Source organism: Paracoccidioides lutzii (assembly GCF_000150705.2).
Source record: "Paracoccidioides lutzii Pb01 unplaced genomic scaffold supercont2.13, whole genome shotgun sequence".
NCBI classification, from domain to species: Eukaryota; Fungi; Ascomycota; class Eurotiomycetes; order Onygenales; family Ajellomycetaceae; genus Paracoccidioides; species Paracoccidioides lutzii.
The window spans coordinates 204887-231248 of NW_015440959.1; the positions used below are offsets into that span (position 1 = coordinate 204887).

The window sequence follows — 26362 nt, forward strand, 5'->3', positions numbered from 1 at the left end:
GTTAGTTATTTATGTTAGTTACGGAAGTAAATAAAGATAGATCAGGCGGATATATTTAACGAGACGATCCACGCATGGGGAATCTTGGGATATAAGCGGGGGAACTAGTCTAAGTGAAAGAACCTGTCCTCCGCCAGAAAATGAAATCCGAATCCAACATCAAAAGCAGAGAATTACAGCCCAACCGCGCACCAGACAGCCAGCCAGTGGTTAAGGTGGGTTGGTTAAACGGACAGTTGGTGGGGCAGACAACACCCGACTCTACGCCCCCAGCCCCCCGATGCAGTCCGTCCTCAATAGATTTTCGGTCTCCCTGCCATCTGCAGACTGGAATCCCAAATCAGGATCAACAGGCAGGACTGTGACTTGACGGGCCGTGCCACACATCCAACTAAAGAGCCACTAGCCATGTCGGATCGAACCTCTTTAGCTAGCTTTGGCATACCTCCGCCCTCTTCTCCAAGCTCCCTACGGTCAGTGGCTGCTGGTCCGCGGGCTCAGCCAGATCCAAGGTTATCAAAGCACGGTAGGAGAGAACTGAGCATCGGTTCTTTCCCCCCCCCCCCCCCCCCCCCCCGTCATTCGTCCATGGGGGGTCACCCAGCGGACTCTGCGCGGGTTTGAAACCGGTATGGTCTATTATGATTGATTGAGATTAGCCATGGAATTGTCATGGACATCATGTCATGGATGTCGATGTCTTAGCATGAGTAGTTCTCTGCCGATGTCATTTTATGGCCCTCGGAAAATGAACGGTTATTTACTTTGGCTATTTGCTGCCTAACTGCTGCACCGCCATGTTAGGAATCAAACCAAAAAGTAATCACCTCCTGAGCGAATTGTTTGTTCCTCCCACAGTTCTCGATTGCGCCCGCAGCTTACACACGCAAACGGTTGAACTGGGCGCCGCAAGTCTAGGAAGTAAATAATCTAGTTAGATCCAATCAAATCATGATCCTCTCAAGCTTTAGGTTGAACCCAGACGCCCTTTTTAGATCCGCGTGTGGCTCAAGCTTTATTCTGAGGTCCATTGCATCCATTTCAACTGACCAGAGAGAAAATCTATGTCAATGTGACTGACGCTTATGGACGTTAAATGCCTGACTGTCGACTGTCGATTTGTCCAAGCCAGTCGGGATTCCCTGAGGCCATTCTACCTCGTTTTGAAACATAGTAGTAGTAACCGCATCCATCGGAACCAACAGGTATGCTATGGTATTTCTATCGTATGGTAGACATACCAAAAGGCAAAAAAATATCTCAAATTCCTCCCATCAGGAACCTGTCTTCCAACACAGAGAAACATAAAGATCTCAGCTTCTATAGCAAAAAAATAAATAAATAAATAAATAAATAATAAAAATAAAAATAAAAATAAAATAACTTGTCTCTCGCCGGTTACAGCTCAAACCTGATTTCAAAATTGCCAATTTCTTTTAGATCCAAAACCTCAACAATGTCCTCTTACACTCTTCTCAAGTATCTGACCGAACCCAATCCCCAGGTTGACAATACCCATTCATTGACGGGTCGCCCAACCGAACATCACAACGAACGTGCTACATTATTCGTGAATGGACCGACTTCAATTTCCAGACCCTAATGACTTGTTACGGAGACGTCCTGCGGAGTACCTTCGAATATGTCAACTGGCTGCGAACATCTCTCGGTTTTAGGTGGATTGAAATGATTTTATCTGCAATGAAGATATTGTTGAGTACATCTTGAGTTGGGTTGAAGTTTTACAAGTCAGCTAGTGGGGCTAACAATGGCTTGGAACCGACTTCTCCCCTAACGCAGAGTTGACACTCCCTCTTTGTCGTTGGGGGGGGAAGACGAGAAAGCCCAGGATCTATTGGAATGACGAGGAAACAAAACAGTGGACAAAATCAGAAGAGAAACCTCCGTAACTAAAAGATATCCTGATTAACCAACATTCAAAGAGAAACACATCCTGCCCAATAGAAGAACCTTCTTCTGGGGGAATCGAAGTTTTCCAAGAAGTGGATTTCGGAGGTCACTGAAGACACCGACAGCGACGTGAGTACCAAATGACCTCTTGCCCAGGTTGAATTACACTTGATGAAAGAAAGAGGACTTTGGTACGGATATAGAATCACCGAAACTGAACTGAACTTGTCATTTTGAGGTTCAGACAAGAGTTAACAGGACTAGGTCTCGCAGGTGACCGGCCACGGCGTGGAGTAACTGGATCTCGACATGGACGAAATTCCATTTGAGACATATTCAACCGATATGTCGGTCGATTGGGCATCTGAAGAAGTTGGAAGTATAAATCCCCTGAGGAACAAAGCGTGTCTTTCACCACTTCTTCAGGAGATAATCACGGGCAAAGCACGTCTGTCACCGCTTTATCCCAAGATAGATTATAGGCAGAGTTCGTCTTTCGTTGCTTCTTCTGAAGGAGATAGCAGGGCAGTCGACATGAAGAGTATTCCGTGGTCGAACCCGGAAAGTTGGCAGGGTTACAGTCAAACTGGCTCCTTGGTGGTTGCATATGATGGCATTCAATGGTGATAGCTCTGTTGCTGAGCGGTGCCCGTCAGTAGATTCTTGGTCACCGGTTGACTTATTACCGTCAGAGCTCAACAGAATGGAAAACAAGGAACCTACCAGAGGATGCCAAGATTGAGCCGATCCCACCTCCATCTCAACCAGTTCTGCGCCGAGCACCTCATCAGCTCGAGATTCTCCATAACTAGGTTCTCCTCTAGTTACAAGGCTTGCGTGCAACTCAACCCGACTGGAGAACACCGCCATGGTGACAGCGGATTTTCGGCAGGCTTCTTCTAGCCCACTCTCATCACCACCAGACTCGCTACAAATGTCCCCACCAGTCATGACGAGATTGCCAAACTTGACAGCTGAGCGCATTTTCCGCATCCGATGGGATGATCGCCCTCCCAGAACGGAGCGTATGCAGAAGTTATCTTACATGTGATCACCGCGCAGGGTCGAATGAGCGACGGGACTCCAGTACACAGCATAACGAGGGGAAAGCGGTGCCAGGCAGTACTCGATGACAACAGGAATGTTGTCTGGGTTCCAAAACATCGCGCCCAATGAGAACACCGTTAGGACGGGGTTTTTCTTTTTCTTCTCTTTTTTCCTTCTTCTTTTTCTTTGCCGTCTCTCTCTCGTTTCTTTCTCTGGGTGTCGAATAGCGAAATGGGTGACGTGGGACTAATTTCAGTCGTGTTTACTTTGACCTTCCATTGCTCCATTGCAGATATTGAAGGATGTTAGGCATCATAGGTGTCTGGTGTACTAATCCAATAGCGCTGTGGGAGTGAAAAGGTGAAATATGTGAAATATGTTAATTTTCGGCAGAATTTCCTGATGCCAGTAAATCGTAACTACTAGATAGCCAATAGCTCCCCTAGTTTTAAAAGAATATAGAAAAGAACCAACTTTGGAACCGTCGAAGCAATTGCTGACCGCACCCGTAGAGAAATTGATTAATTAGCTGCTAAGACCTCAAAGGCTGCGTCGCGAGAGAGGAGGTTTTCCTGAACATATTATTGAAGATTAAGGTGTATAAATTGTAGAACTCAATTCAGAGTTTAGCGACATTTTCTTTTCTGCTCTCTTTGCTGTTAATTGCTTTTGAGTCTTTGCTTCTAATGGCTGATATGGAATGTATGTCTCCCATTGGGAGTTTCCACGTATCGACTGCATGTTGTAACGATCGAAGAACTTCCTACGTATGCTGCCTGGCCATAGCTTCCGGACGTATTGCGTTGTAGCTCAAGAAGATCTTCCTTGGTCCAGCGAGAATCCTTATGCGCAGATCGGGAGAAAGGTGTGAACTGCGCTTCGGTGAGTTTGATCCAGCCATGACACTTTACTGTCCAAATGCGCATTCTGCCCTATGCCGTCAAGTCGAGCAAAGGAACAACTCTCGTGGGAAAATTGGGAATGTGTATGGCTTCGAGCGTTCAGGGATCTCAGCGAACCCGCGGAATTCCCATTGCTTGAACTAAAAGCGAAACAAGCAATGGGAGATCCCACGATCCAGCTCAACCTACCTCAATCTTTGACAAACAGCTTCTCGTATAAATTAAGGGGACATGTTAGTTTCATGACAGATTCAATCTGCTCAAATCTCTACCAAATACACCGTGCCCTCTATACCCCGCGAAATGATCCTGATTACAATGGATAAATCGTCGCAGCAGCGGTTTTGACGTGGATTTGCACGTCAGGTCATCCATTGGAAACTGGGAGAGCCATCTCCCAATCATGGAATCATCCATGACGGTAACCCTGGGAAAATGAGACAGCAGAAAAAGATGCTGTTCCTGGCTGCCCCGAGGAGCAATAGACACGGCGCAAAAGGAGATTATTATAAACAAAAAGAATTTTGGGAGAAGCAGGTAACATGCCAGCTTAGTCAGCAATTCCACATTGCTGATAGGAACCCCCTTTTTGCTTCTGCAAGGATAACTATTATTCCCAAACCTTTCACGGTTTGATATAGTGTCCTTTAACCAGTCTGCTGCATATCCCTTGAGGCTAAATCTCATGTTTTGCCGGGATCCTCAAAGAGGAGGTTGCACTCACTGTGAAAAATTTCTGATACCTCGATATACGGACAACAAATTTACGTTTCTTTTGAAGGGTTCATGTGTTTCTAACTAATGACATCATGACCACCATCCACATATAGAGATGCTGGCATCATGTTAATGAATGGAATTTCAATGTGAATGAAGAGGAGAAACCTGATTTTGTAGTTATTTACTTACGAGTTACAACTCTATATAAGTATCGGTCCTGACGGCTCATTATCGATCACATAGAGACAGCTTCTGGTATGCAAAGAATGATGGGCTTGCCAACTGAAAACGGTTATCGCCCTTACTACCTTGCTCGCTTCCGCTCTTCCAGCTATGCTTGTTGTCTGGACATACTTTCGTCATCAGAAGAAATGGATTGTTGCTGAATATTGCGGTGGGATTCTGCTATCCCTTCATTTCCACCTGGCGTTGAAAAGGATTTTACTAACAATCCCCGTTATCTTTTAAGTGTAGGTTGGAGAAGAGATGTTCCTGGAACATTTTCAACGCTTGCAAGCAGCCGTGTACTCTTCACGAGCATCATTCAATTCAAACAGGCTTGCCTTCTGTCATCTTCGGAGGCTCGGAGCACATGTGAAGCATCTCGTTGCGTTATCATTGAACAGGGCTGGTTATTCCGCGTCGGTGAGTAGCAAAGTGAGAAAGGCGGGTCGCGTTCCGATAATAGTATTCTCCCAGTGACCTGCAATTCGATGTGTAGCTAACATGAACAGGATATTCACAAGTTGCAGGGTTGGCGTTCCGGCTTAAGGTGCCAATAGCTCAGGGTTTAATCATTGCTTCCTCTTCAGCCAACGGATGAAAGTGTTTTTCTTTTTTTGGATTTGAATTTGCGTGTGTTTTGTCAGTTCATGATGTCAACTTCGACCTTCATTTGCACGAAGACTGCAGAAGTTTTAGGCAGCCCATGGGAAATGCTGCAACTAAGAGGCGCATCTACCGGGAATCACGATTGGCGGCCTCTTTTGGGGGCGGAGTACCACTTGGCACCGCTCAGCCTTGTGAGGCCTTTTGCCATTAGTATTGCGGGGTTAGGCACAAATTAAAAATCTTTGAGGTTCCTGTTAATATATGAATGTGTCTAGGCCATTCTGTTTGTTACTTTAGTTTTGTCCATGTCTGTCGGGGCCAGTTTATAGAATGGATGCACACAAAGTAGGGGTGTATTTTGTCAATGACTCGGAGAAACGGATACTGATAAAGCTGAAACAGCACCCCAGTACTCCTGGGATTCAAACGAATATGCACTGGGAAAAATAGTACGGGAAACCGTCTGGGTTTTTACATGTTCTAATGTTCTCTGGGGAGCTTGGGATGGAACGATGACTATGTTGACGACCAGCAATCCTAGTCATATGGAATGTTGGGTGGATGTTCTGTGGAGAGTTCACTGGATACTTAATCCTGATGGTTGATGGCGGTTCAACTCCTGACGACAAACCATGGATATCAGAGAATATTACCCATCCCTTACCAGAAAACGAATATCTGTATCATGATCTATCGATGTCATATGACAATGATATTTCGGACTTCAAGCTTCAATACACGTTGATCTCCTTTTTTCCGTACGATGTCGATCCAACTGTAGTAAGAAAATACCCTGAGGCACCGCTGAAGCCATTTCTGCTCTCTCCTAATTTTGATCTCCCATCCACTCAGGAGTGCGAAGTTGATGCTCAGCCTGACTCTGGGAGACATCAGAACGCAGACGTCCGAGACTGCCTGACGACGGGTCCCCTTCAAGCGGGGATGTTAAACTTCACCCAAACAAACTATCCAACACTGTCGCTGATCCACCAGAACGCAACACCATCACTGTCAGACGTAAGGCATCACGCTCGGAGTTTCAGTGTTCTAAATTTTGAGGTTGCCTCTCTGGAAGGAAACCAAATTCAGAGTGGACCAGTCGAACAAGAGGGTTTCAACGAGCTCCCATCTACGTGGGTCCGCCTTCATCATTGTTCCAGTTCTCTAGCATTCCGCTAACCGCTCACTTTTAGGACCGAACCCAGATATAGCACCGGTAAGCCCCGGCGGACGTGCCATGAATGCGGCCAGGAGTTGACGTCACAAAAAGACTTTATGCGCCACCACACAGCTGTCCATGAGAAAAGAAGGCCTTACCGTTGCACAATCGCAGGCTGCAATCCTGAGGATAGCCGCAAAGATAACTTAAAATGACATATGCGATTAAGGCATGGAGATACCGCACAGAATCATATATTGCACAGCGTCAGTTTCCAAGTTCCTGATATCGCAATAGTTGTCGGCGAAAAGAGAAGAGTTGAAGAAAATGAAGCGGCGGCGGATGATCCAATGGTTTAAGAGAAGCTAGTTGATATGCTAGCACAGGAATGGCAGAGGAATGTGGAGTTGGAAGAGAGGTTAAAAGTGATAGATAATCAAATGAAAGCTTTGAGAGAATCAGGTGGATACGCTGCTGAGCTTGTTGGCCGAGAGGCGAGGAAGCCCAGCAAATCCAGCCAGTGAAGCCGGCTACGAGTAAATGGAAGATGAAAAGATGTATATCCCACCAAGCCAAAAATGAATAACTATACATGTACAGGTCGCATATATATATATATAAAGTGGTGTACCCCGTAAAGGAGAGGATGAAGAAATTATAACCTTTGATGCAAGTTAAAAACGTCATAGGCGAAAGAAAATATGAAGAAAATTCGAAGGTGTTGCTGCACTCCTCAACAATCGCGGTCTTGTGGTCTAGTGGTATGATTCTCGCTTCGGGTTTGCCTGGTTTAAGTGCAACTTAATCTCTGATATGCGAGAGGCCCCGCGTTCGAGTCGCGGCAAGACCCTGAGTTGTTTCTTCGTCTTTTTTCTACCAACGTTGGCCACATACATAATATATATATATATATATATCTCTCAGAAAGTTCCTTTCAGTCCTTCTTCACTTCTTCCATCGGGTGTTTTTTGCTAATTACTTATTATCTCCAGTCACCCTTATGTCTCATCATCTGGATTTTTTAATATCCAATATAAATTGCTCATGTGTTTTGAGATTTGCTGGAACAGCTTGATGTCTCTAGTGGATAACCTGGCCATCTACGTACATCGGACTGAAGCAGCTCCTGCAAGTTGGAAATGACCGAATTCGAAACATAGGATATATTATTCTGATCCCTCCTCAATGGTGGGTCTCATTTAGCAAATGCGACACACTGTTCGATTCTCTCCCACGTCACCCTATCCCCTCAACAATATCCTTAACAACTGCTGTATATCACAGTTCAATAGCTATTCATCTGTTCATCCTTTTATGCTATTTACGGAGAAGTCGTCTAAAGTTAGGAACGTGACAGCGACGTAATTAACCTGGTACCAGGAAAGTGGATAGGAGGGAAGAAGAGGAAAAAAAAAAAAAAGCAACGAAAATTTTTATTATTGTGTTTCAAAAAGGGCGTGTGTAGTATGATTTATGATTAACTTGATTTATGATTAACTTGGGAGACGAATGATATCCGGGAAGTGGGAATTATTTTTCTCTAAACATAAAAATAACAATAACCTATCATACCCTTTTATTGGATAACCTGTATTTCCGAAATTTTATCTGTTAGCCAAACAAGCGCTACGAAAAGAACCCAGAAAAAAGAAAACACAGAACACAAAAAGTGTAGAAAAGGGGAATATGCAAATCAGCCATATGATAGAGGGCCAATTAAAATCAAGGTCATACCTTTTCCCGCAACATTCCCATCCATTGTGGCAAGCTGACTCCCTGATCAGCCCGATCCTCAACCAGCATGGTCTGTGCCCACAGTCGCAATCCAGGCTCCCCATCCTCCTTTACAACATAAAGATGCGGAACAATTATACTGCCAACACCACGCGAATGCTGATCGCGACTTTTCTGCACAACGGCGCGCACCCTCTCGTTGAAATCATTTTCCAGCTCCGGCAGGAATTGCTTCCCAATCTTCATATGCGCCCTCTCTTGAATGCCAAAGACATCTAAGAGAAGCTGGGGAACGGTGTCGCGGCCGACCCACAGGAATTGCGTCTGGCCATCGTCAATTAGGTAGAGACCGTAGGGCACGAGGCGTTCAGATGATAGGTTACAGCGCGGAGGCAGGATGATTTCTCCCGTCTTCTCGTCTGGCATGCCGGCGTCGTCAGGCATATCATGGAGTGAGTAGAGTTTTGGGTAAATGTATTGGATGAGAAGAGAGAGTGGTAGAGTAGAAAGGAGGCAAAGGGCAGCTGATCGCATATCCGTCGGGATCTGGGATGACTTTCGAAGTCCGATCTATTGACGTTTAGTTAAGTTCATGACGGGGCCGTGTTGCGAGAATAGGGGCATCAAATATGTATCTTACATTTTTCATTAAAGCCAAGAATAAAATTGGCAATCCCCGCAAATTGGCGGGGAACTGCAACCCACCTCCACCAACGCTTCCACCTGCCAGCTCTTTTCTGTATGTTGCCAATAGCTCCACGATCTTGGCTTGAAGTGCGTCCCGGGCTTGCTCCAGACCACTCCCAAGCGTACGCTCAACTGCCTTGTGACTAAAGTAGGTAATAATTGCCGATTGGTCTGCTGAGGCAAAGACATCCGCGAGCGATTGTGTCGTGGGGAGGGCTAACGTGATAACTCGAATCCTCCGTTCGCCATTGCATGTTGTATGAAGGACAGCGGTTTGCAAGCATATGATTGGCCTCGTGACGGTTTCGTCGATAGCTACCTCTACAACATATGCTTGATCGCGGGGGAAAGCAGGGAAGGCACATAGATCTGAGCTTCTGTTGAAGAAGTTACCGTAGAACGTGCTCATCCTTAACCCTGTCGTGGCACGCACACGCAAAACAGCTTCCAGGCCGATTTCTGCTGAAAGATAGTCCGAAAACTCCTTGGCAAACTTGATAGCATCTTCGCTCCGGCCTGCATTCCAGCCAGGGTAGAAGTATGTCTGACCCCCGGTGTATCTTGGTAGATTGCTAAGGGATGCCACGTCCTGATACTGCGAAGAAAACAGGAACATATCCACGGAAATCTGCTGTTTGGAACACTCGACTGCGAAACTCTTGTAGAAGCTATTACCAGTCTGAAGCAACGAACTTTCCTTGCTAGTTCCAAGAGCTTTCTTATCTTCTCTCATTTCAAGACTTCCGAAACCAATGTTAGGGAGTGACGCTGTCAGCACGGTCATCTTTCCGCCAACGGGGCTGATAAGCTTATGGCCCGCTCGAAGGGCTGAACCCATACACGACCCGTTGTTTTGAGTATTTTGGAACATTTCCTGAAGTTTATCCAGGAACAGTTCTATGTTCTCTCGGCATTCCGTTAGTGTGACCAATAAATCTCCAGGAATCGGGAGGAACGGTTCATCCAAATCGCTGACAACTAGCATTCCTGGGTTTGAAGCCTCCGAACCATCTCTTGGTATCGTGAAGTAATGAAGGCTAGAATCCACCGCAATGAATCCAAGCCTAGTTCGGCGATCCGCGTTTGGTATTCTATCAAGGCTTTCGCGGATGCAGCGTGCGCTGGTAGCCAAAAGTCCGGTGGTGACAGATGCAAAACTAACATCAATCAAAAACAAGTAAACGAGAGGTTGTGGAGGCCGGACCATATATTCTTGAGGCGCCACAAACTCTACAATAGAGTGGTTAAGCTCAGGCCGTTGCCATCTATCGAGTGCCTTTTGTGCAGCTGCATCCCAGTCGAATGCCTGCGGAACATCATTGGTGAGGTTGCACATATTGCAACGCCAGCGATGACCGTGGTCGAGAAACGTCACAAACGGGTTGATATAAGAACGACATCGTCGACATCGGGAAATTACTTGGTCGGAGACAATGGGGACCGGATCTTCGGCGTCATGGAGGGACGCATAGGGTTGGATGACCAGAGCAAATGGAAGACGAGATTTTTTTAGCAGCGAGTGCGTGGTCGGCACAGCATTTAGAGTAGAGCGCACATATTTGGGAGGGCAATTCGCCGTTGGAGATGGGGTGACACTAGACTGGTATACGTTAGAATCAAAAAAAAAAAAAAAAAAAAAAAAAAAAAAAAAAGAAGGGAATGATTCACCAAGTATATCCACTTACATTTGGGGGTAAAATAATCGGTGGTGGCGGATAATCCAGTTCCGCGACATTGAATGGTTGTGTAAGCAGATCTGTGGGATATAGCTGATTGAGTGGTTGACCTCTCTGGACTGGCATTTGCTGAACTGGAGGTTGACCGCCCATGCTCATCTGGTCCATTTGCTGCGTTACTTGACCTATACCGACCGAAGGTTGGGACTGATAGCCTCCGACTGGCGGTTGATATCCTCCAACAGCCACTGGCTCAGGTTGGCCACCAACCATTTGTGGAGCCACCTGAACCGGCGCTGCCCCGTAAGTGCCATGAGGATAACTCTGCAGTTGCTGTGGTGCGGAATATTCGCCATAAGCCCCGCCACCTTGCAGCTGCCCTCCCAGGGCAGCATTCTGACCAACTCCAAACTCATAAGCCTGGCCAGCGTATGCTCGTTTCTTTTTGCTGTGGAGGCCACCTGGTGCCGGGGCTGAAGCATCGGGCTGGGTTGGAGAACCTGGGACTCCGTATTGCTGTTCGCCGACATAAGGTTGTTGTTGATGAGTATGCCCATCTTGAGGCTGGCTTCCAGGAGGAAAGCCTCCCTGTGGTGCCGCCATCGGGAACGCAGAAACTAGAACTGGAAGTTGAAAAGAGTCGCGACAACACCCAGCTTCTCAAATGCGGTAGAACAGAGGAAGCAGGACAATGTTGAGGGCGAGTGGATTACAACTTTCAGTCAATGCCCAAGCTTCTTGGGAGGGACAAACGGTGTCGGTTTTGGAGATCCAACAGGTTTCGCAATTCATCAGAAATGCATCCACAGCACATTGACCGTCGCAGGCCAAAAGAGCAGTTGCGAAAGATGTGAAGGAGAGGACCGGGTCGACGTGGCTTCAGGCGGTGATGGCTGCGGCGTTCTGTGTGTGCTGTAGGAGCGAAACCGGAGTTGAGGTTGGTGTTGGTTGTGGTTGTTGGTGCAAGTCCATAAGAAGTACGGTGGCCTTTTTCCGCCAACGCTGACACATTCAACCCACCAATTGGAAGCCCTCATGTAAAGTCTATGCATTTCGCTTAACCAAGTTAAGATCTAAGTATGAATATCTCAACCATCAACTTCTTAAGTGTGTAATTATAAAAACAACAGAAAGAAGACAACTCTTATGTATTTAATATAATATAAATTGGTAAATTACCCTATTATATAGTTATTATAGGGGTGGTTGTTGAGAGCTTGAGATATTAAGTTAATATTTAAAATCATATAAATTTGGGCGTTGGGTGGGAGCGGGACTTTGATCAGAGACTTCGAGACTGATATAACTAATCAAGGACATATGACTTTATTAATACTTCTGGTATGAATAGTATCCTTGAGACATTGGAAGCTGAGATGAATAGTAAACTTCTAAAAATACTTCATGCTCCCTGTGAAATTCCCTCCCTCTCGTACTCGTCACGATCCCGATCCAAACCCGCCCGATCGTTCTATGGAGGTGAATTCTAAAGTTATATGAACAAGGTTTCTCAAAGAATTGATCAATAGCAAGCTCAGCAAAGCACATCCCCATGCCTTATGTGGAGGAAAGAAGACCCAATTGCCACCGCGTACAGGTAGCATGGTATAAAGAGAATTTGTTGAACTGGACTTCATTTCTCAGTCTGTTGTGACCTTTATCCACTTCCACATTCTGTAGCAAATGCAGGAAGATGGATTGCCACTATCAAAGCAACGAAAAGAAGATAATGAGTGTGTCCGAAGTTTCTCCCGGATAACATCTAACTGATCTCAAGTAGAGTAGTTTTCATCTGTAGATAGAGAAGACCAGAGCTTGATACACTGATCAATAATATCAATAGCTTTTAGTTATAATTGACAATCTCTATTCTCTAAAGGTTTCATATATATTGACTTCTTTTTCTGGCTCGGCTAACACTTTAGCATTTGAACAGATCTATTAAACTATTATCTGCTCATTCATATTTCATAAAATCTTTATTAGTATGTTATACAGGGCTTATATCTTAATAAATAAAATATAGAACTATTAAATTGACTCCGACTTAGTTCACTAATTTTCTTTTGACATCTATCCTTCTGTCAATACAAGAAGAAATAACTACTAGAATTGCGCTTTAAGAATCTAAAGATTTGTTCTTTTTCAAGAGCAGTATCCCCATCAAGCTTCAAGGCTTGAGAGACCGTTTCTCATAGACGTGGATGGGAGAGAGGATGAAATTTGACATTTTCATCTCGAATTCATGCAACTAGGCATTTCTCTTGTTCAGAGCTTAATCGTTGTGCCTGCTGATAGGCTGAATTTGCAGTTGATTCTGCTGGCTAGTCAGTTACATAGAGTGATTCATGAAAGCTTGTAAGCTGTAGCTGCAGCTTTAACAGAAAAAATAGAGTCCATCTCCCAATTCTCCAATAGCTTTTTGAATAGATATTTCACGCTGGGAGCTCATTTTGAGAAGGTGGTGAAGATAATTCGCGCTTAATTGGAAGATGAAGAATCTACGCGGATGGCAACTAGCCTAAGGTTCCATCTTCGTAAAAGTCATTGTTAGGGATCAGGTGACTCCTAGTTAGTTATGCAATTGTGCTCGTTCCTTCAAATAGTTCAGTGTAGCTATTGGGGATTGGGTCTTTTTGTCTAATTCAACAGTTATGACGGCTTCAGTTCGTAAAGCCCCAATCCACAGTTGATCCTTGAGCAGACATATCAAAGGAACCAACATTCATACAGGCCTTTGGAATGGGCGATATTGACTTTTATCATCCGTGAAAACCACAACCTCCCCATTGAAGTCGCACTCAGCAACAGCTTTGTATCTACAACCATGATAGTCGAATGAGCGCTCGTTGCTTCAAGATCGCTCAAATTTCTCCTCAATTTCCTTTTCCAGTGGTCTAACTCGATTAACCTGGGCATACAAAATACAAGGCGCAGTCTTTTATTGATTCATGATTTCACTGACAGGGACCCGGAAATGGAAAGAAATCATCAAATTCCTTCTTTGAGTTGCTAGCCACAATCTTTGCAACCGCAGCATGGAGACGGGGTAGCTATAGAACCCATCATTACATCATCGAGAAAACATTTCTCTTGAGAGTTGTTAATATGTCAGAGCCAATTGTTGCATCATTTCCATCCAGCAATCCATGGATTGGTAACTTTCAATATTGCGCTTAGCAATAATGACCTCAACCCCAACTACTATAAAAGCCAACTTCTTCCGCATGCTTCCACGTCGCATGATTGATAAACGTTACAACTGGATCTATCGCATTGTTTACTTGAATTTATATATGCAGGAAACTGCTATTCCAAACGTATATCCCCGCTACTAACATGGGTTACCTCTCCGAATTGATCAAAAAGGACCACAGGGAGCTGGTGTTGTTCCATAACCAGATTGTCAACGCGGACAACGATATCGACAAAAGCAGGTTTCAACACCAGTTCGTTTGGGAGTTAGCTCGCTATGCTGTGGCCGAGGAACTGTTGTTTTACCCGGCGATTGAAAAGCATTTAGCAGACGGTAAAGAACGGACAGAGAAGGTCCGCATGGAGCATAAAAAGGTAATGGACAAGGAGCCATGCCGTCGTCATATGAGAGCATATGCAAGCACAAAGGAGTTATGACCGCTAATACAAATTGTTTTCATACGTAGACCAAAGACCAGCTGATGGAATTCGAATCCATGAAGCCGACGGACCCAAACTTCGAGCCAACAATCAACTCTATCATGAACAACCTATCTTCACCCATTAAAGAGGGAGAAGATGATAATCTCACCGCTCTCGAGAGAGCTATCAGCATTGAGGACGACGAAGAACTTTCCGAGTCCTTTAAGCGCACAAAGATGTTCCTACCCACGCTCACTCACCCTGCGGCCAAACCTCCCAACCAGCTTCCTTTCGAGTCACCCATTGGGCTCTTGACCACACCCATCGACAAACTTGGGGACATGTTCCGCAGGCTTCCACCCCACCACCGCCATTGAGCTGATGAGTGTTTTAAATATATAGTTATGGTTTTGCAGGAGAATTTTATCTTGTTTTCTAGGTTTCTTTTCTGAAATCCACCGGAAGAAAGTGCTTAGGGAATAAACACAACAGGGGGAAAAAAAAGGATAAATGTACTCACATCTAACATTTTGGCATATGTCTTTTCATGTGAGATTGCTCTTTCAGCATTATTATCTGTTGGAACTTAATGCAGGCTGTAATCCTTTCCTTTATATTTTACAGCTCCCACAAGACTGATCAAACAGCCAAGTTAATCTTGTCCAAGGAAAACATATATGCAAATGACATAGCAATGTCAGCATATTATTTAAAGTGTTGAATAGTTATACTACGTCCAACTTATGTACTGTAGTGACAACCCCGTTCGCCCTCTTCGCAAACTTCAAGGGCTCAAAACGAAGTATCTAGGTCGTGTCTCTCGCTAGCCCACCTTATTTACGGTAGCGACCACACAAATCTTCGCCAGAAGAGATCTGGTGAGATTGCACGATACCTAATCTAGATCTGCAACGTATATGTGGGGACTTAAACTCGAACTTCAATCACAACTGTCACTATGATGTCACCACAAGCATCATCAACCAACGTGCATCCAAACCAAACTTACGACCTAGGTAATGTACTCACTCCTCCTAGTATTATTTAGATACACATTCCTACCATTCCGCTACGTTGGCAGATCAGGCCAGCATAAAATTGTCATGATAGTGTTCTGGTTGTCCATTCATCTTGGTAATACGTAATACACTTCGACCAAAATTTTCATCACTATTCAAGCAATTAGAAGTTACAAATTTAAGGCCTAATAGAATCTAATCTATTCCAAAAAAATCCATTCCAAAAAAGTTAAGTGATAATAATTCATATGACAAATGCTAGCACAACTCCGAAAGCACGTTGCCGGATAAAATAATGGGACGCATGCAATTGTAGAGCAATGTACGCAATGCAATATGAACATGCAAGAAAAGGAGAAAGAAAGAAAGAAAATACTAACAAGAGAAAGGCAAACGTATGAAACCCCCATAAGAATGAATAAAAGGGCAGAGAGAAAAAAATCCCATATAAATCCCTTACACGCCAACAGCTCAGATTGCCCCATTTCCCCCCATTACTCCCTTTTGCATTGACACACACACACACACACACACACACACAGACACAGACCATTCATTGTGTGGAAGACTCACAAATCGCATTCCTCATATTCTCCACAGTCTTCACCCCAACCCCTCTCATCTTTCCCAGATCCGCCAAACTGCGTATCTGCACTTGCTCGCTGCCACCGATAGCATCGCAATTTTCTTTTCTACCCATATCCATTTCACATAGACAGTCAACAATGGCCTCGGCTTTCTTTATCCCAACGCCTCGCAGCAGCTTTATTTGGTTGATATTGCGGGTGTTGATGGTGTAAAGGATGTGGGCAGTGCGTGGAGTGTCCTCCGGGTTGGGTATGTAGTCGACACTCATAGCCGCATCAGTTTTCGATGTTGGGTGTGATGAAATGGCGGGTAGTAGATGAGACGACGATGGTTCTCGAGGTTTGCTGGTATGAGAAGCTGTAGGTCGTTTTTTTGATGGTTGGATATAATGATTGACGGCCGGTATTTCGTCATCGCTAAACTGCTCATTCGGATCGGATGGTTGGTGTTCATCGTCAAAATCGACATGATATTCAGCATTGAACCTTCCAATTCTGTTATATCTCCTCCTCTTATTTGCATGTTCTGTTAGCGGTCTTGTCTCCAGTCTCCCATCAAGCGTTTGCAATTGCAGCGGCTGTACCTGGGCCTTGTTTTTCAATTTGTCTTTCAAAGTCTTTATTTTCCTTTCCAGTTTTTCATTTCTTGGAAAAAATGGCTGAGCCAATTGATACATTCTCAAAGCCGATGAATCCTCTCCTCGTGCCTGGTGCTGTTTTCCCATCAGAAGATATGACAACCCTTCTGCTCTTGCGTCCTCTTTCCCTTCAATTCTTTGTTCTAGGAGCTGGAGTCGGCGCTGCACTTGCTCATTCAGCTCATTGTTGGAAGAATGATCAGTAAGGAATTGTTGCTTCGAAGCTTCGTTCATAGCTCGTGCAGCTAGTATTTCTTCCACTTTCTTCTCCACCATTTCTTCAATCCTCGCAGCAGAAACAGCGTCCAATTTTTGTAAACCGGCGTCTGCAGGACAGAAAACTTTTGAAGGACGAAAAGGCCCAATAGCACCCGCATCAGATCTGCGTTTTAAGGGTGAGGATCGTTTTGGAGCGTCAAACCGTTTAACATGCGCAGGTGGTTTCGACTGTAGCTTGTCAGCGTACACAGCGAAAGTCTTAACTGATTTACTTTCCGATGGCTTTGAAGAATCTGTTGCGGCCGGTAGAACAATATTTGCATTGATTGAAACGGTAAGTGGTCGTAGTGGTTGACGATGCATTCCTGGTCCCGTCACATTAAACCCCCGAAGTGTTGGCCTAGGATGCCCTTTGAATATGGGCTCATTTTCTACTTCCCGGGTCTCAATCTTCTTGGTGCGGTTTGCGAAGTTGAGCGAGCTGAGTGTATCAAGATGATAGGAACGGGTTGGGGCGAGATTCAATATCATAATGGTGAGTCCGTTGTTTTGGCCCAACGACAATATCCTCGTCATTTTCGACTCACGGTATGGGATTCGGGTTTGCTTCTTGCTGATTGCCTCAACACATTGAGCAAGCACAAATAGGCTTTTGTTGATACATGCAGATTCAATCATGCGCTCTTTGCCATTATCGGTCCGCCGGTTGTCCTCCGATCCTGCAAGATCGATGCAAGATGCAAGACTGATACGAGTCTGCTCACCAGTAGAAATCACCAGCTTGACACAGAGTATAGCATGAGATCTAGAGGAGTGAGCATTTAGCTATCATTATAACTTGTCAGTACAGGACTACTCGATAATGTTTTTTGTGTCATTTATTTTCCCACCTTCGTTGCTGACGTCGATCTGTTCACATTGGCATGATCATACAACATCTCAAACTCCTTCAGGTTCGGGCAAGGTCGCTCAGTCAACCCAACGACCACAGTTTTCCCACCGGCATCCCGCAGTGGCAGACCTGAGGCTGTTCTTTTTTCGGGGGCCTCGAAGAGGTCAAAGACTTTATCATTGTATATCTCATAGTAGCTCATAACCACATCAACCTTAGTGCCTCCCTGAGAATCCTTCTCAATCTTGCGACTGCGCCTATATATACCGCTCAAGAGTCGTGGAATCACGCCTCTCTCGTTCAGAGATTTTCCTCCCCTCATGGTGTGTGTTTTGCCAGTTCCAGTAACCCCATAGGCAAATATTGTCACGTCGAATCCGTTGAATAGATGTTTTATTGTAGGGGCGACTGAGAACCGCAAATCCCTCTTAGCTTCATGAGTTTTCCTCATCCCGTCGTAGCACGACGACAACAAAAGAAAATAGAAATGGGACAAAACTCACCCTCTCTATCAAAAATCTCCTGCTGCGGCACATCCGCCCCATACACCCCATGGAACTGGAAACTGAATTCCTCCCCCTCATTCTTCGGATTCGGAATCCGCACAAGATTATCCCGATCTCCTCCAACCTCCTGATTCCCACCAACCTTTTGTTCTTTATCTTTAAATCCTGTCTTCTTCACCGATTTCGCTTCACTCTTGCAAGGGGATAATGGATGCTGTGAAGATGGAGCTACCAGTTCATTCGTACATGTTGGTGCGGACAAGGCAGTTGTTCTTCCGGAACGGACGATGATATCGCTTTCCCTCTCCGTTTTCAGGAGCGGACGGATTCGTGCGATGACACGGACGCTCATAATTGCTGAGGATAGGACTTGTCGTTGGGGAAGGAAATATACGGCCCTATCGATCTGTCACGGACGTGCTAGGGGCTCTTCGGATTCGTTTTCGTTTCCGCCAATTCAGATAGGGCAAACAACAATACGCAATAAAAGTGGAGAGCGAAACCAAAAGTATATAGGAAGAAGAAGAAAACAATTTTGAAAAGCGAGCCCCCGTAAATTTTATCAACCTCGAATAGGATAACCGCGCCGTGTTGTTCGCGGTCTCCGGGGCATAAAAAGTTGAACAAACCAAACAAGCAGAACCAACCAACCAACTCGATAAAAACCAAAATAAGGCACAAGTAAAGAAAACGAAAAACAACGGAAAAGAAAACCAAAAAAAAAAAAAAAAAAAGAAAAGAAAAGAAAAGAAAAGGAAGAAAAGCTGCGTCGACTTACCTTTACTGTTGGAAGATGGTGTTCACTGTCAAATAATGCAGTCAATTCTCGACAGAAAATCTAAGTATTTTGAGGAGAACAGGGGGGTGGACGGAACAGCGCGTTGTCATGGCAACTAGGAACCGCCGAGAAAAAAAACGGACGAGGACTCCGGTTTGAGATTTTGGAACAGATTGAAGTATCTGACATTAACACCGCTAAAATCCTAGGAGGAAAAGAAGGAGCATCAAACGTAAAACCAATTATTCCTGTTCATCACCCGTTAGCTATTTTATTTACGCTTAAGCAAAACCCAAACTACCTTTTCCAAAGGTTGTTTACATGCTAAATTTGCTTCAACGCCCTGAAGCGATGTTTGCGTTAGGAGAGTCTAGAATTCAAAAGAGAGCAATTGATTATCTATATATGGCATTGCCCATTCTGTACGTGAGTATGTTTACCAGAATAACGCCTGTTCAAGATCCTCCATCAAAAATAATATATATGTGCAAAATGGCAGTGTGGAAGAGTCAACACACGGACAGCCTGTTATGGGAGAAATCAAACGCCACAAATGACTTAGACCTTGGACCCTAGTATGAGAAGATAATAACTAAAGTGAGTGGGAGAACATGACGAAAGCAAGCGAGAAAGAAAGAAGAAGAAGAAGAAGAAGAAGAAGAAGAAAAAGAAAAAGAAGAAGAAGAAGAAGAAGAAGAAGAAGAAGAAGAAGAAGAAGAAGAAGAAGAAGAAGAAGAAGAAGAAGAAGAAGAAGAAGAAAAAGAAAAAGAAGAAGAAGAAGAAGAAGAAGAAGAAGAAAACGGATATATAGAGAAAGGAAGTAGACAAGCAAAACACAAACATCACTTGTCCGCCCAACTCAACTGACAACAACTCAATCCGTTCGTCACTAAAACTTCTTCATCAACCCCCACCCCACCACCCTGACTCTCGCAAGAAGATAGCTTGTGCTTCCCGCCGCCATAACAACACCTGCAAACACCTGCATCCTCCAGAATGTCGGGTGATTAATGTTCCCCACCAGTGCACCAGCGATAGGGTTACCCGTAAGACTTGCTATGGATGTGACAGCAAACATAGCACCGGTGCGTACACCCACCTGATGCACGTCTGAGATTTGCGCTACTATGGCGGGACCAAGGGATACGAAAGCCCCAGAGGTAAAGCCGTATATTGCGGTAAAGAGGATTATGGGGATGTTGCCGCGGGCAGGGATCCAGAGGGCTAGGACGACGATGACATTCATGAAGCTGGTTATCACCATCACATTGAAGCGGCCGAAACGGTCAGCTGCATAGCCCGGCAGAGTCCGGCCGAGAGTACTGTATGGATTTCTGTTGTTAGCGATTTTGTTCTATGTAAGTTATAATAGAAATTCTCGAAGAGCTTTGCAGTTTTTACCTAGTGGCATTCAGGATCGAGACAAGGTAACCCGCTAGGTGCGAGGACATGCCATGATAACGGGCAAACGAGACGATAAAGGTGAATGGTAGGTACATGCCAAAGAAAAACAGCCATGCGCCAGCAGTGACCAGGACGAATGGCAACTCCAAAAAAGGAGAGGTAAAATCCTTTAATTTGAATGGTTTGGGGTGGGGTGGAATCCTCGATTTCACGGTCAGATTTACGACGATGCATAAAGCCAAGATGACAAATGCGCAGATTCGCATCGTCCAGCCAAATCCCACACGAGGAACAAGCTTTGAAACTAGGATGGGATATATCACACCCCCAACACTTGATCCACTGGCCACGACCCCAAGCGCGAATGCTCTTCTTCTGGAAAACCATGTTGTGGCGCTATTGATGCACGGGTAGAAGATAGTACCTGCACCAAGTGGGCTGCAGATACCCTGGGCCAGAAGGATTTGGTAGTATGAAGTTGATATGGAGGTCATCATCAGGCCAAAAACGTGGAGAAAGGTCCCTATCAACAGTAAGTGTCGAGGACCGTAGTTGTCAAAAACTTTGCCGCAAATTGGGGCCTACTCATATGTATTTAGATGGGTCAGCATGTTTTCAGAAGGCGTCTGGTAAAAAGGTTCGGATGGATTTTTTCTTTTGACTTACCACCACGAACATCATGCATGTTTCAAGCGACGGTATCCAGGCTATGGTGCTAGGTGAGTAGTTCTTCAACTGGTTGTTTTGATAATAGTCCTGGAACACTCCAATACCTACTTCATATTAGCCTATTTCCCCCCCTGAACTTTGTCCCTTTGAGAAGTGAAAGAGATCTGTTGATCTACAAGAAATTCCTCACAAGTGATCCATCCAAAGCTCACAAACAACCCACAAAATCCACCGAAAACAACAGTCCACGCCTCTATTCCACCTTCAGGGTAGGCGCCTGCGTCTCTCATGAGATCCACCGGAGGCTCAGCCACTGGTTTCTGTTGCTCAACGTCCCTATCTCCACGACGTTCTCTTTCCCGAAAATTCGGACCATCGTGAGCCTTGTTGTCTGATCCGCTGCTTGACCTTCGATCTGGATGAGAGGATCCCAGCACATGAGTTATGCTGGACCTAGGAGAGGGAGGAAGCTCCCATAGCTTTTGCCGATCTGGTACGTTCCATGATTGGCCATCTGTTAATCTATCTTCGACTGACCTCTCCCCGTCGGTGGACGACATCCCGAGGAAACTCAAAAAGCGTCTATATACCCCGATCTCGCACCAGATTGTCAACAGGAGTAAACAAGACACGAAGGCTGTGGGTTTTCTTGGGTTGGCGTCCAAAGCTACTAAGGTGCAATCCAATCCAAGTAAAGGGCAGGGGAAAGAAAGAAGGCGCCAACTGGTGAAAAACCTCAATTCAACATCCTTAAGCGGGGAATAGAGGGGATATACGTATAGGTATATATCTCTCTAGCGGAGGGACAAATGTAGCAAAGAGCTGTAGAGGGAAATATCATAAACGGTTGTCAATGAAGCAAATCCCCGTGAATGAAGCTGCCCTGCGCTGTGGGAGCGAACATCAAGTAGGTTTCCGTTGCGGGCTCAGTAAGGAGAGTTTGGCAGACACCGGGAAGGAGTACAGAGCGGGAGATTAAAAAAAAAATAAAAATAAAAGCGAACAGTGGGTATACATGTGCTCAGCGCAATATCTCAAATTAACTTCCAGTGCAATTATCGAGGGTTAGAAGCTCAAATAATTAATTGATGTTACCTCCCTTCTCCTTAGAACGACGAAATGCAATCCAAAACGGATCTCTACTGCGAATAGCTAGTTTTTTAAGTTATTAATAATTGTATTCAAGGGGGCAAAACAAGCATTTAATAAACATTAATCACAAACATGTGTCCGATCCTTCAAGGGCTCTAGCCAAGAACCTGTCACTGCTGATAAAAAGACTCTCCCATTGCGATAAATCCGAGTGATTGACAAGCCATCTAAAATATACCCGGATACCTGGGCACCGTTTACTGCAGGGATCTCTGCTGATTTTGGTTTATCATGGAACGGAATTTCACCCGCCATCTCCATCTCGTCGTCATCGCAGAGCCATGCAATGACAGCCAGGTGGGGAGCTTTTGGAGCATGCGAGGGGTCGGTGAAGTTTCGTCCGGGAGGGCTTGTGGAAAGGGGGGGGTAAACATCCGAAATTAAACGAACTAGCCAACCAACCAACCAACTGCTCAAACATTGCTCAGTGTGGGGAGTCGGCGCGGAGTTAAGCAGTTCATCTACCCAGGAACTTATCTAGGTAAGCGGGTTTGTCAAGGGAATTATTATGTCGTGTCTAGTCTAGATAGCGCCTCGACATTTGTCACGAATGGACTACAGGTTGCTATCTCAGACAATAAAACCCCGATTTCAAAGCCTGCGCTCATGTCAAAGGACCCACTAGTAAACTAGTTAACTACCGCGCTGCCCTCCCTCTTAATGCTGTTTCTCAAGGGACATTCCATCGTCGTTGACGACCACGGACGAACCGTCACGCCGGAAACGCATAACCTCCTGCTCTTCTGCATACTTGGATTCAGACCCAACTTGGTGTCGATATGAGCAGGGAGGGGACGGCTGATGGCGGAGATGGTGGATACACCAGACAGACTCTAGCATTGTTCGGCTAGTTGTCCACAGCTCATGTATCACAAATGAAGAGACAGAAGGTTAAAGAACCAGAGAAGCCGTCCAATCAGACGACGTGTCTGTTTTCACTGTCGGATTCAAGAATTGCCGCATCTGAAAACTCCCCGCTTATGAGCCAAAGCAAACATCGACGACTCGATGGGAGAGGGGTACCTCTTTGATCCAATCATCCCGCATCAATAACGTCCTTGGGAATTTCTCTTTTGCTGTCCCCCTCGATCGTAAACGGTCGACAATAAGTGGAAATATGTACTCCACATGTACCTCTCCCTGGAGGCGTCAATAACAGAATAAGGAAACGTACATCACCTGCTGGCAGAGGCAACACGCAGCCAGTTTTGCAACTTAACTGACCTCCATATTACAACTCTATATACATACATACCACCAGTGACATCACCATTATTTTTGTGTTGTCTAGTCGGTGCCCAGCTGTTTTCTATCCAAACATCGAGAATAACCACGTTGATGCTGCGGGATCTAAAAATGCTTATCCCGAAATTTCCCCCAAACCGTCTGACTTTTCTATTGTTGCAAGATATCTTATCATCTCCATGCAACATGGCTTTTCGCTTCGTTTTCGGTTGTTATGTGAGACTGGTTGATTTCCGCGCATTTGTTTATACAGATCGGACGGTTCGATATTTCGAACTCTATCAAGTCGGATATCAGAAGCCGTTGATTCTTTATCGGATCTGCAATAATAGCTATACGCTGGTAGACCTATCACGGAGAAGCACGGTTAGCAACAAAGCCTCGTGGCTGTGATTGGAGAAGCTATATTTCTCTATAGCATCCGTGCTTAAATCCCATTCAGTGCCACCCACCATCCCAAGTTACTGTTTTGTTTAGCAAAGCGGGGGAACTGCAATTTATACATTCCTAGGCACCGTCATCCTCAAGTTTCAAGAATAGTATTTGATTATATTCAAGAAAGCATGCTGAGTTGCAGAGTGACGGGGAAGTTTCAACGAAATGCATAGTGGAATATTTTAAGAATATGAGGTTCACAAACACCCAAACTCCTCAATGCGAACCGTCGAAGATGAAATTTTAGAGCAAGGATCAGGCACATTAAATTCAGCGCCAGTCCTTCAAAATCGACTCAAAATCATGCCACGAGAAAAGGAGGTGTCAAATTAGTTCGCCTCCTTCAATGCTTCCATTTCATATTAGCCACGATAATAGTATCACGAATGACAGTCTCCGGTCCGCCATTCATGAAACACTTGTCTGATCTTGCCCAGGTCAGTGCGCAGAATAAAAATTACCCCGCAAGATTATACCCTCTGTCATAATTATCATTTGGCGCATTATCCCATCCACTCATATAACGGATAGCCTTATTGTCCCGTAAGGGATAATGACCTATGTGCCACTGCCAATTCGTGGTCAGGGCACAGAGCATGGGAATATTTTTCTGGATCATAATCTGACTGGCAAACCGATCCTCTTCATGAATGAAAATGAAAGAGATAGTTCATAACCAACTACCAGTTGGGAATTGAGAATTCGGATTAAATAAGCTGGTGATAAGTTAGAAAAGGAGAAATCAAAATGGTGGTGTAAACATATATATATTTTAACTTGGTGGAAAATTGACTGGCTCATGTCAAGTTCAAGTTCATGGTTGGTTTAGTTAAATAGGTTGCATGTCCTTAACACAACAATTCAGTTACAAGTAACTTTTGTAAATGTTTTAAAGAGTCATTGTGAGATGATCTCGACTTTTCGGCTGATGAACGAAAAGCATGCGTCTGGGTCCTTGTCAGTCCTCACCACTGAATAATTTAGGTGGAATTATGCAAGTTATGCAACTTCAACTGATTGCTTACTTGTTTATTAGAATCAACGTTGCTTCAGTGTATACATTCATCAACTCTTGTTCTTTTAAACTGCTCTATATTTTAAATCTCTCATCAAAGATTGTGAGCAGAATACTGAAAGAAAAGAATAATCAGTCACTTGAGTAAACACATAAAAGAGTAAACTCATAAAAGATTTAATTAAGTCAGAAAGAAAGTGTTACAATATTGACGAAATCAAAAAATCAAATTCACTACTTCTTTTTAATTATTAGCTATTTGCTTTCAGTAAAGACAAGTATCTTTTGCACTCAAGCTTAAGATGCATTACAACGCTATATTCCATCATGAATACATTCTTGTCATGAACCTCTTCTCAACACTGAGCGGCTCAGTTGAGATCAATAAGCACAATCAATTTTCATAGCAGACAGTAGATACTATTCTCTAACCTACATTACTTCTCATACCTGTAGGTTATTGCTTGTGGAACATCCAGCTGCTGAGTTAATAAATTCATGAAGGATTGTACGGCATTTCAAGAGGATTCCGCAAAGGGTTTATAAGAGCAATTCCCCCAGTAGAGAAAAGGATGCCATCAAGGCTATTCAGCCAGAACGTGCACATGTATCCGCCGTGAGCTCAACCGCTTCTTTCTGGATGTGCCGATGTAGAAACATAGTAGTTGCTCCTGGAAACATTGCGAGCACTGAGGGTATTGATTGTCACAGGCTATACCTCGCTCGTGACAACAGGTGCAGGACGAAATTACTGGGCTATCCCTCATCTCTGGGGAGTCTGAGCAATCCAAGTCCTGTCCTAGAAAATAATAGTATGCGTTAGTCTGTGATTATGAGAAGCTTGCAACGATCCAAAAATAGGACAACGTACTGTCTGGACTGCTTCCACCGAACCCCGTAGTGGAGAAGTACAATTTCCACCACCACTTCCACATGAAGCCAACTTTTAACTGTTTGTCATTCACATCAAGGAGCAGGGTGGACAAAGATGTTTTTGAGGTATCAACCTGATCTTCATTTGTTAGCCTGGACTGTTCGAGGATGCAGCGACTTCTCCATATATGGCAGGGTCTGGAAACCCACAACACTCCGATTAACCCCCCTCCAGTGTCCTATGTTTAGATCTCTAATATCAACCGCGTGGAAATTAATGTTCTCCTGTTTAGAACACACAGATGTGCATAATAATGCTAGCGAGTTTGAGGCATCCAAAACCTGAAGGAGCAAAAGCAAAACAGGAGGCTGCCAAATCAGATATTTAGCATGTTTGCGTAGTAATCCAGAGGCTGTACTATTTGACGTAGCCCCGTTGCAAAATAGTTCTGGAACTTCTTCCTTGGGGTCCCGGGGGATATGTCGGACCTGGGGCCCATGAACAGAGGGAAACAAAGGGACTAACAGGGGACCTCAAAGGCTAAGGTTAAAGTTGAAGTAGGGATAATCACATGACGTCCGGTTATTCCGCCAAAAGTCGTAAGGCAGGATGTTAAGCTGCCAATGAACGAGACTGTTATTGTT

At 44.7% G+C, this 26362-nt stretch overlaps 7 protein-coding genes and 1 non-coding gene across 8 annotated transcripts; 3 read left to right on the forward strand and 5 right to left on the reverse strand.

Annotated features, from left to right (window-relative positions):
- Positions 1–2364: 2364 nt before the first annotated feature.
- Positions 2365–2895, reverse strand: PAAG_11977 (hypothetical protein; the record flags this gene model as incomplete). Its single annotated transcript, XM_015847534.1, has 1 exon — positions 2365–2895. One exon carries the CDS (start codon positions 2893–2895, stop codon positions 2365–2367), a length of 531 nt encoding a protein of 176 aa, XP_015702837.1.
- Positions 2896–3641: 746 nt separating this feature from the next.
- On the reverse strand, positions 3642–4277 carry PAAG_11978 (hypothetical protein; the record flags this gene model as incomplete). The annotated part of the gene is made up of 3 exons (XM_015847535.1): positions 3642–3890; positions 4050–4068; positions 4156–4277. 3 exons carry the CDS (start codon positions 4275–4277, stop codon positions 3642–3644), a joined length of 390 nt encoding a protein of 129 aa, XP_015702838.1.
- A 1731-nt stretch (positions 4278–6008) lies between these two features.
- Positions 6009–6929, forward strand: PAAG_05035 (hypothetical protein; the record flags this gene model as incomplete). Its single annotated transcript, XM_002792853.2, has 3 exons — positions 6009–6544; positions 6605–6627; positions 6868–6929. 3 exons carry the CDS (start codon positions 6009–6011, stop codon positions 6927–6929), a joined length of 621 nt encoding a protein of 206 aa, XP_002792899.2.
- Positions 6930–7314: 385 nt separating this feature from the next.
- PAAG_11979 lies at positions 7315–7420 on the forward strand. Its single transcript has one exon. It is a non-coding gene; the product is annotated as a tRNA-Pro (tRNA).
- Positions 7421–8298: 878 nt separating this feature from the next.
- PAAG_05036 (transport protein SEC24) lies at positions 8299–11270 on the reverse strand (the record flags this gene model as incomplete). Its single annotated transcript, XM_002792854.1, has 3 exons — positions 8299–8874; positions 8945–10591; positions 10677–11270. The coding sequence occupies 3 exons, from the start codon at positions 11268–11270 to the stop codon at positions 8299–8301; spliced, it is 2817 nt and encodes a 938-aa protein (XP_002792900.1).
- A 2736-nt stretch (positions 11271–14006) lies between these two features.
- PAAG_05037 (HHE domain-containing protein) lies at positions 14007–14662 on the forward strand (the record flags this gene model as incomplete). Its single annotated transcript, XM_002792855.2, has 2 exons — positions 14007–14237; positions 14330–14662. The coding sequence occupies 2 exons, from the start codon at positions 14007–14009 to the stop codon at positions 14660–14662; spliced, it is 564 nt and encodes a 187-aa protein (XP_002792901.1).
- Positions 14663–15857: 1195 nt separating this feature from the next.
- On the reverse strand, positions 15858–18498 carry PAAG_05038 (kinesin family protein; the record flags this gene model as incomplete). Its single annotated transcript, XM_015845449.1, has 3 exons — positions 15858–17573; positions 17639–18048; positions 18144–18498. The coding sequence occupies 3 exons, from the start codon at positions 18496–18498 to the stop codon at positions 15858–15860; spliced, it is 2481 nt and encodes an 826-aa protein (XP_015699675.1).
- Positions 18499–19813: 1315 nt separating this feature from the next.
- On the reverse strand, positions 19814–21557 carry PAAG_05039 (riboflavin transporter MCH5; the record flags this gene model as incomplete). The annotated part of the gene is made up of 4 exons (XM_015845450.1): positions 19814–20246; positions 20326–20909; positions 20995–21101; positions 21221–21557. The coding sequence occupies 4 exons, from the start codon at positions 21555–21557 to the stop codon at positions 19814–19816; spliced, it is 1461 nt and encodes a 486-aa protein (XP_015699676.1).
- Positions 21558–26362: the final 4805 nt, after the last annotated feature.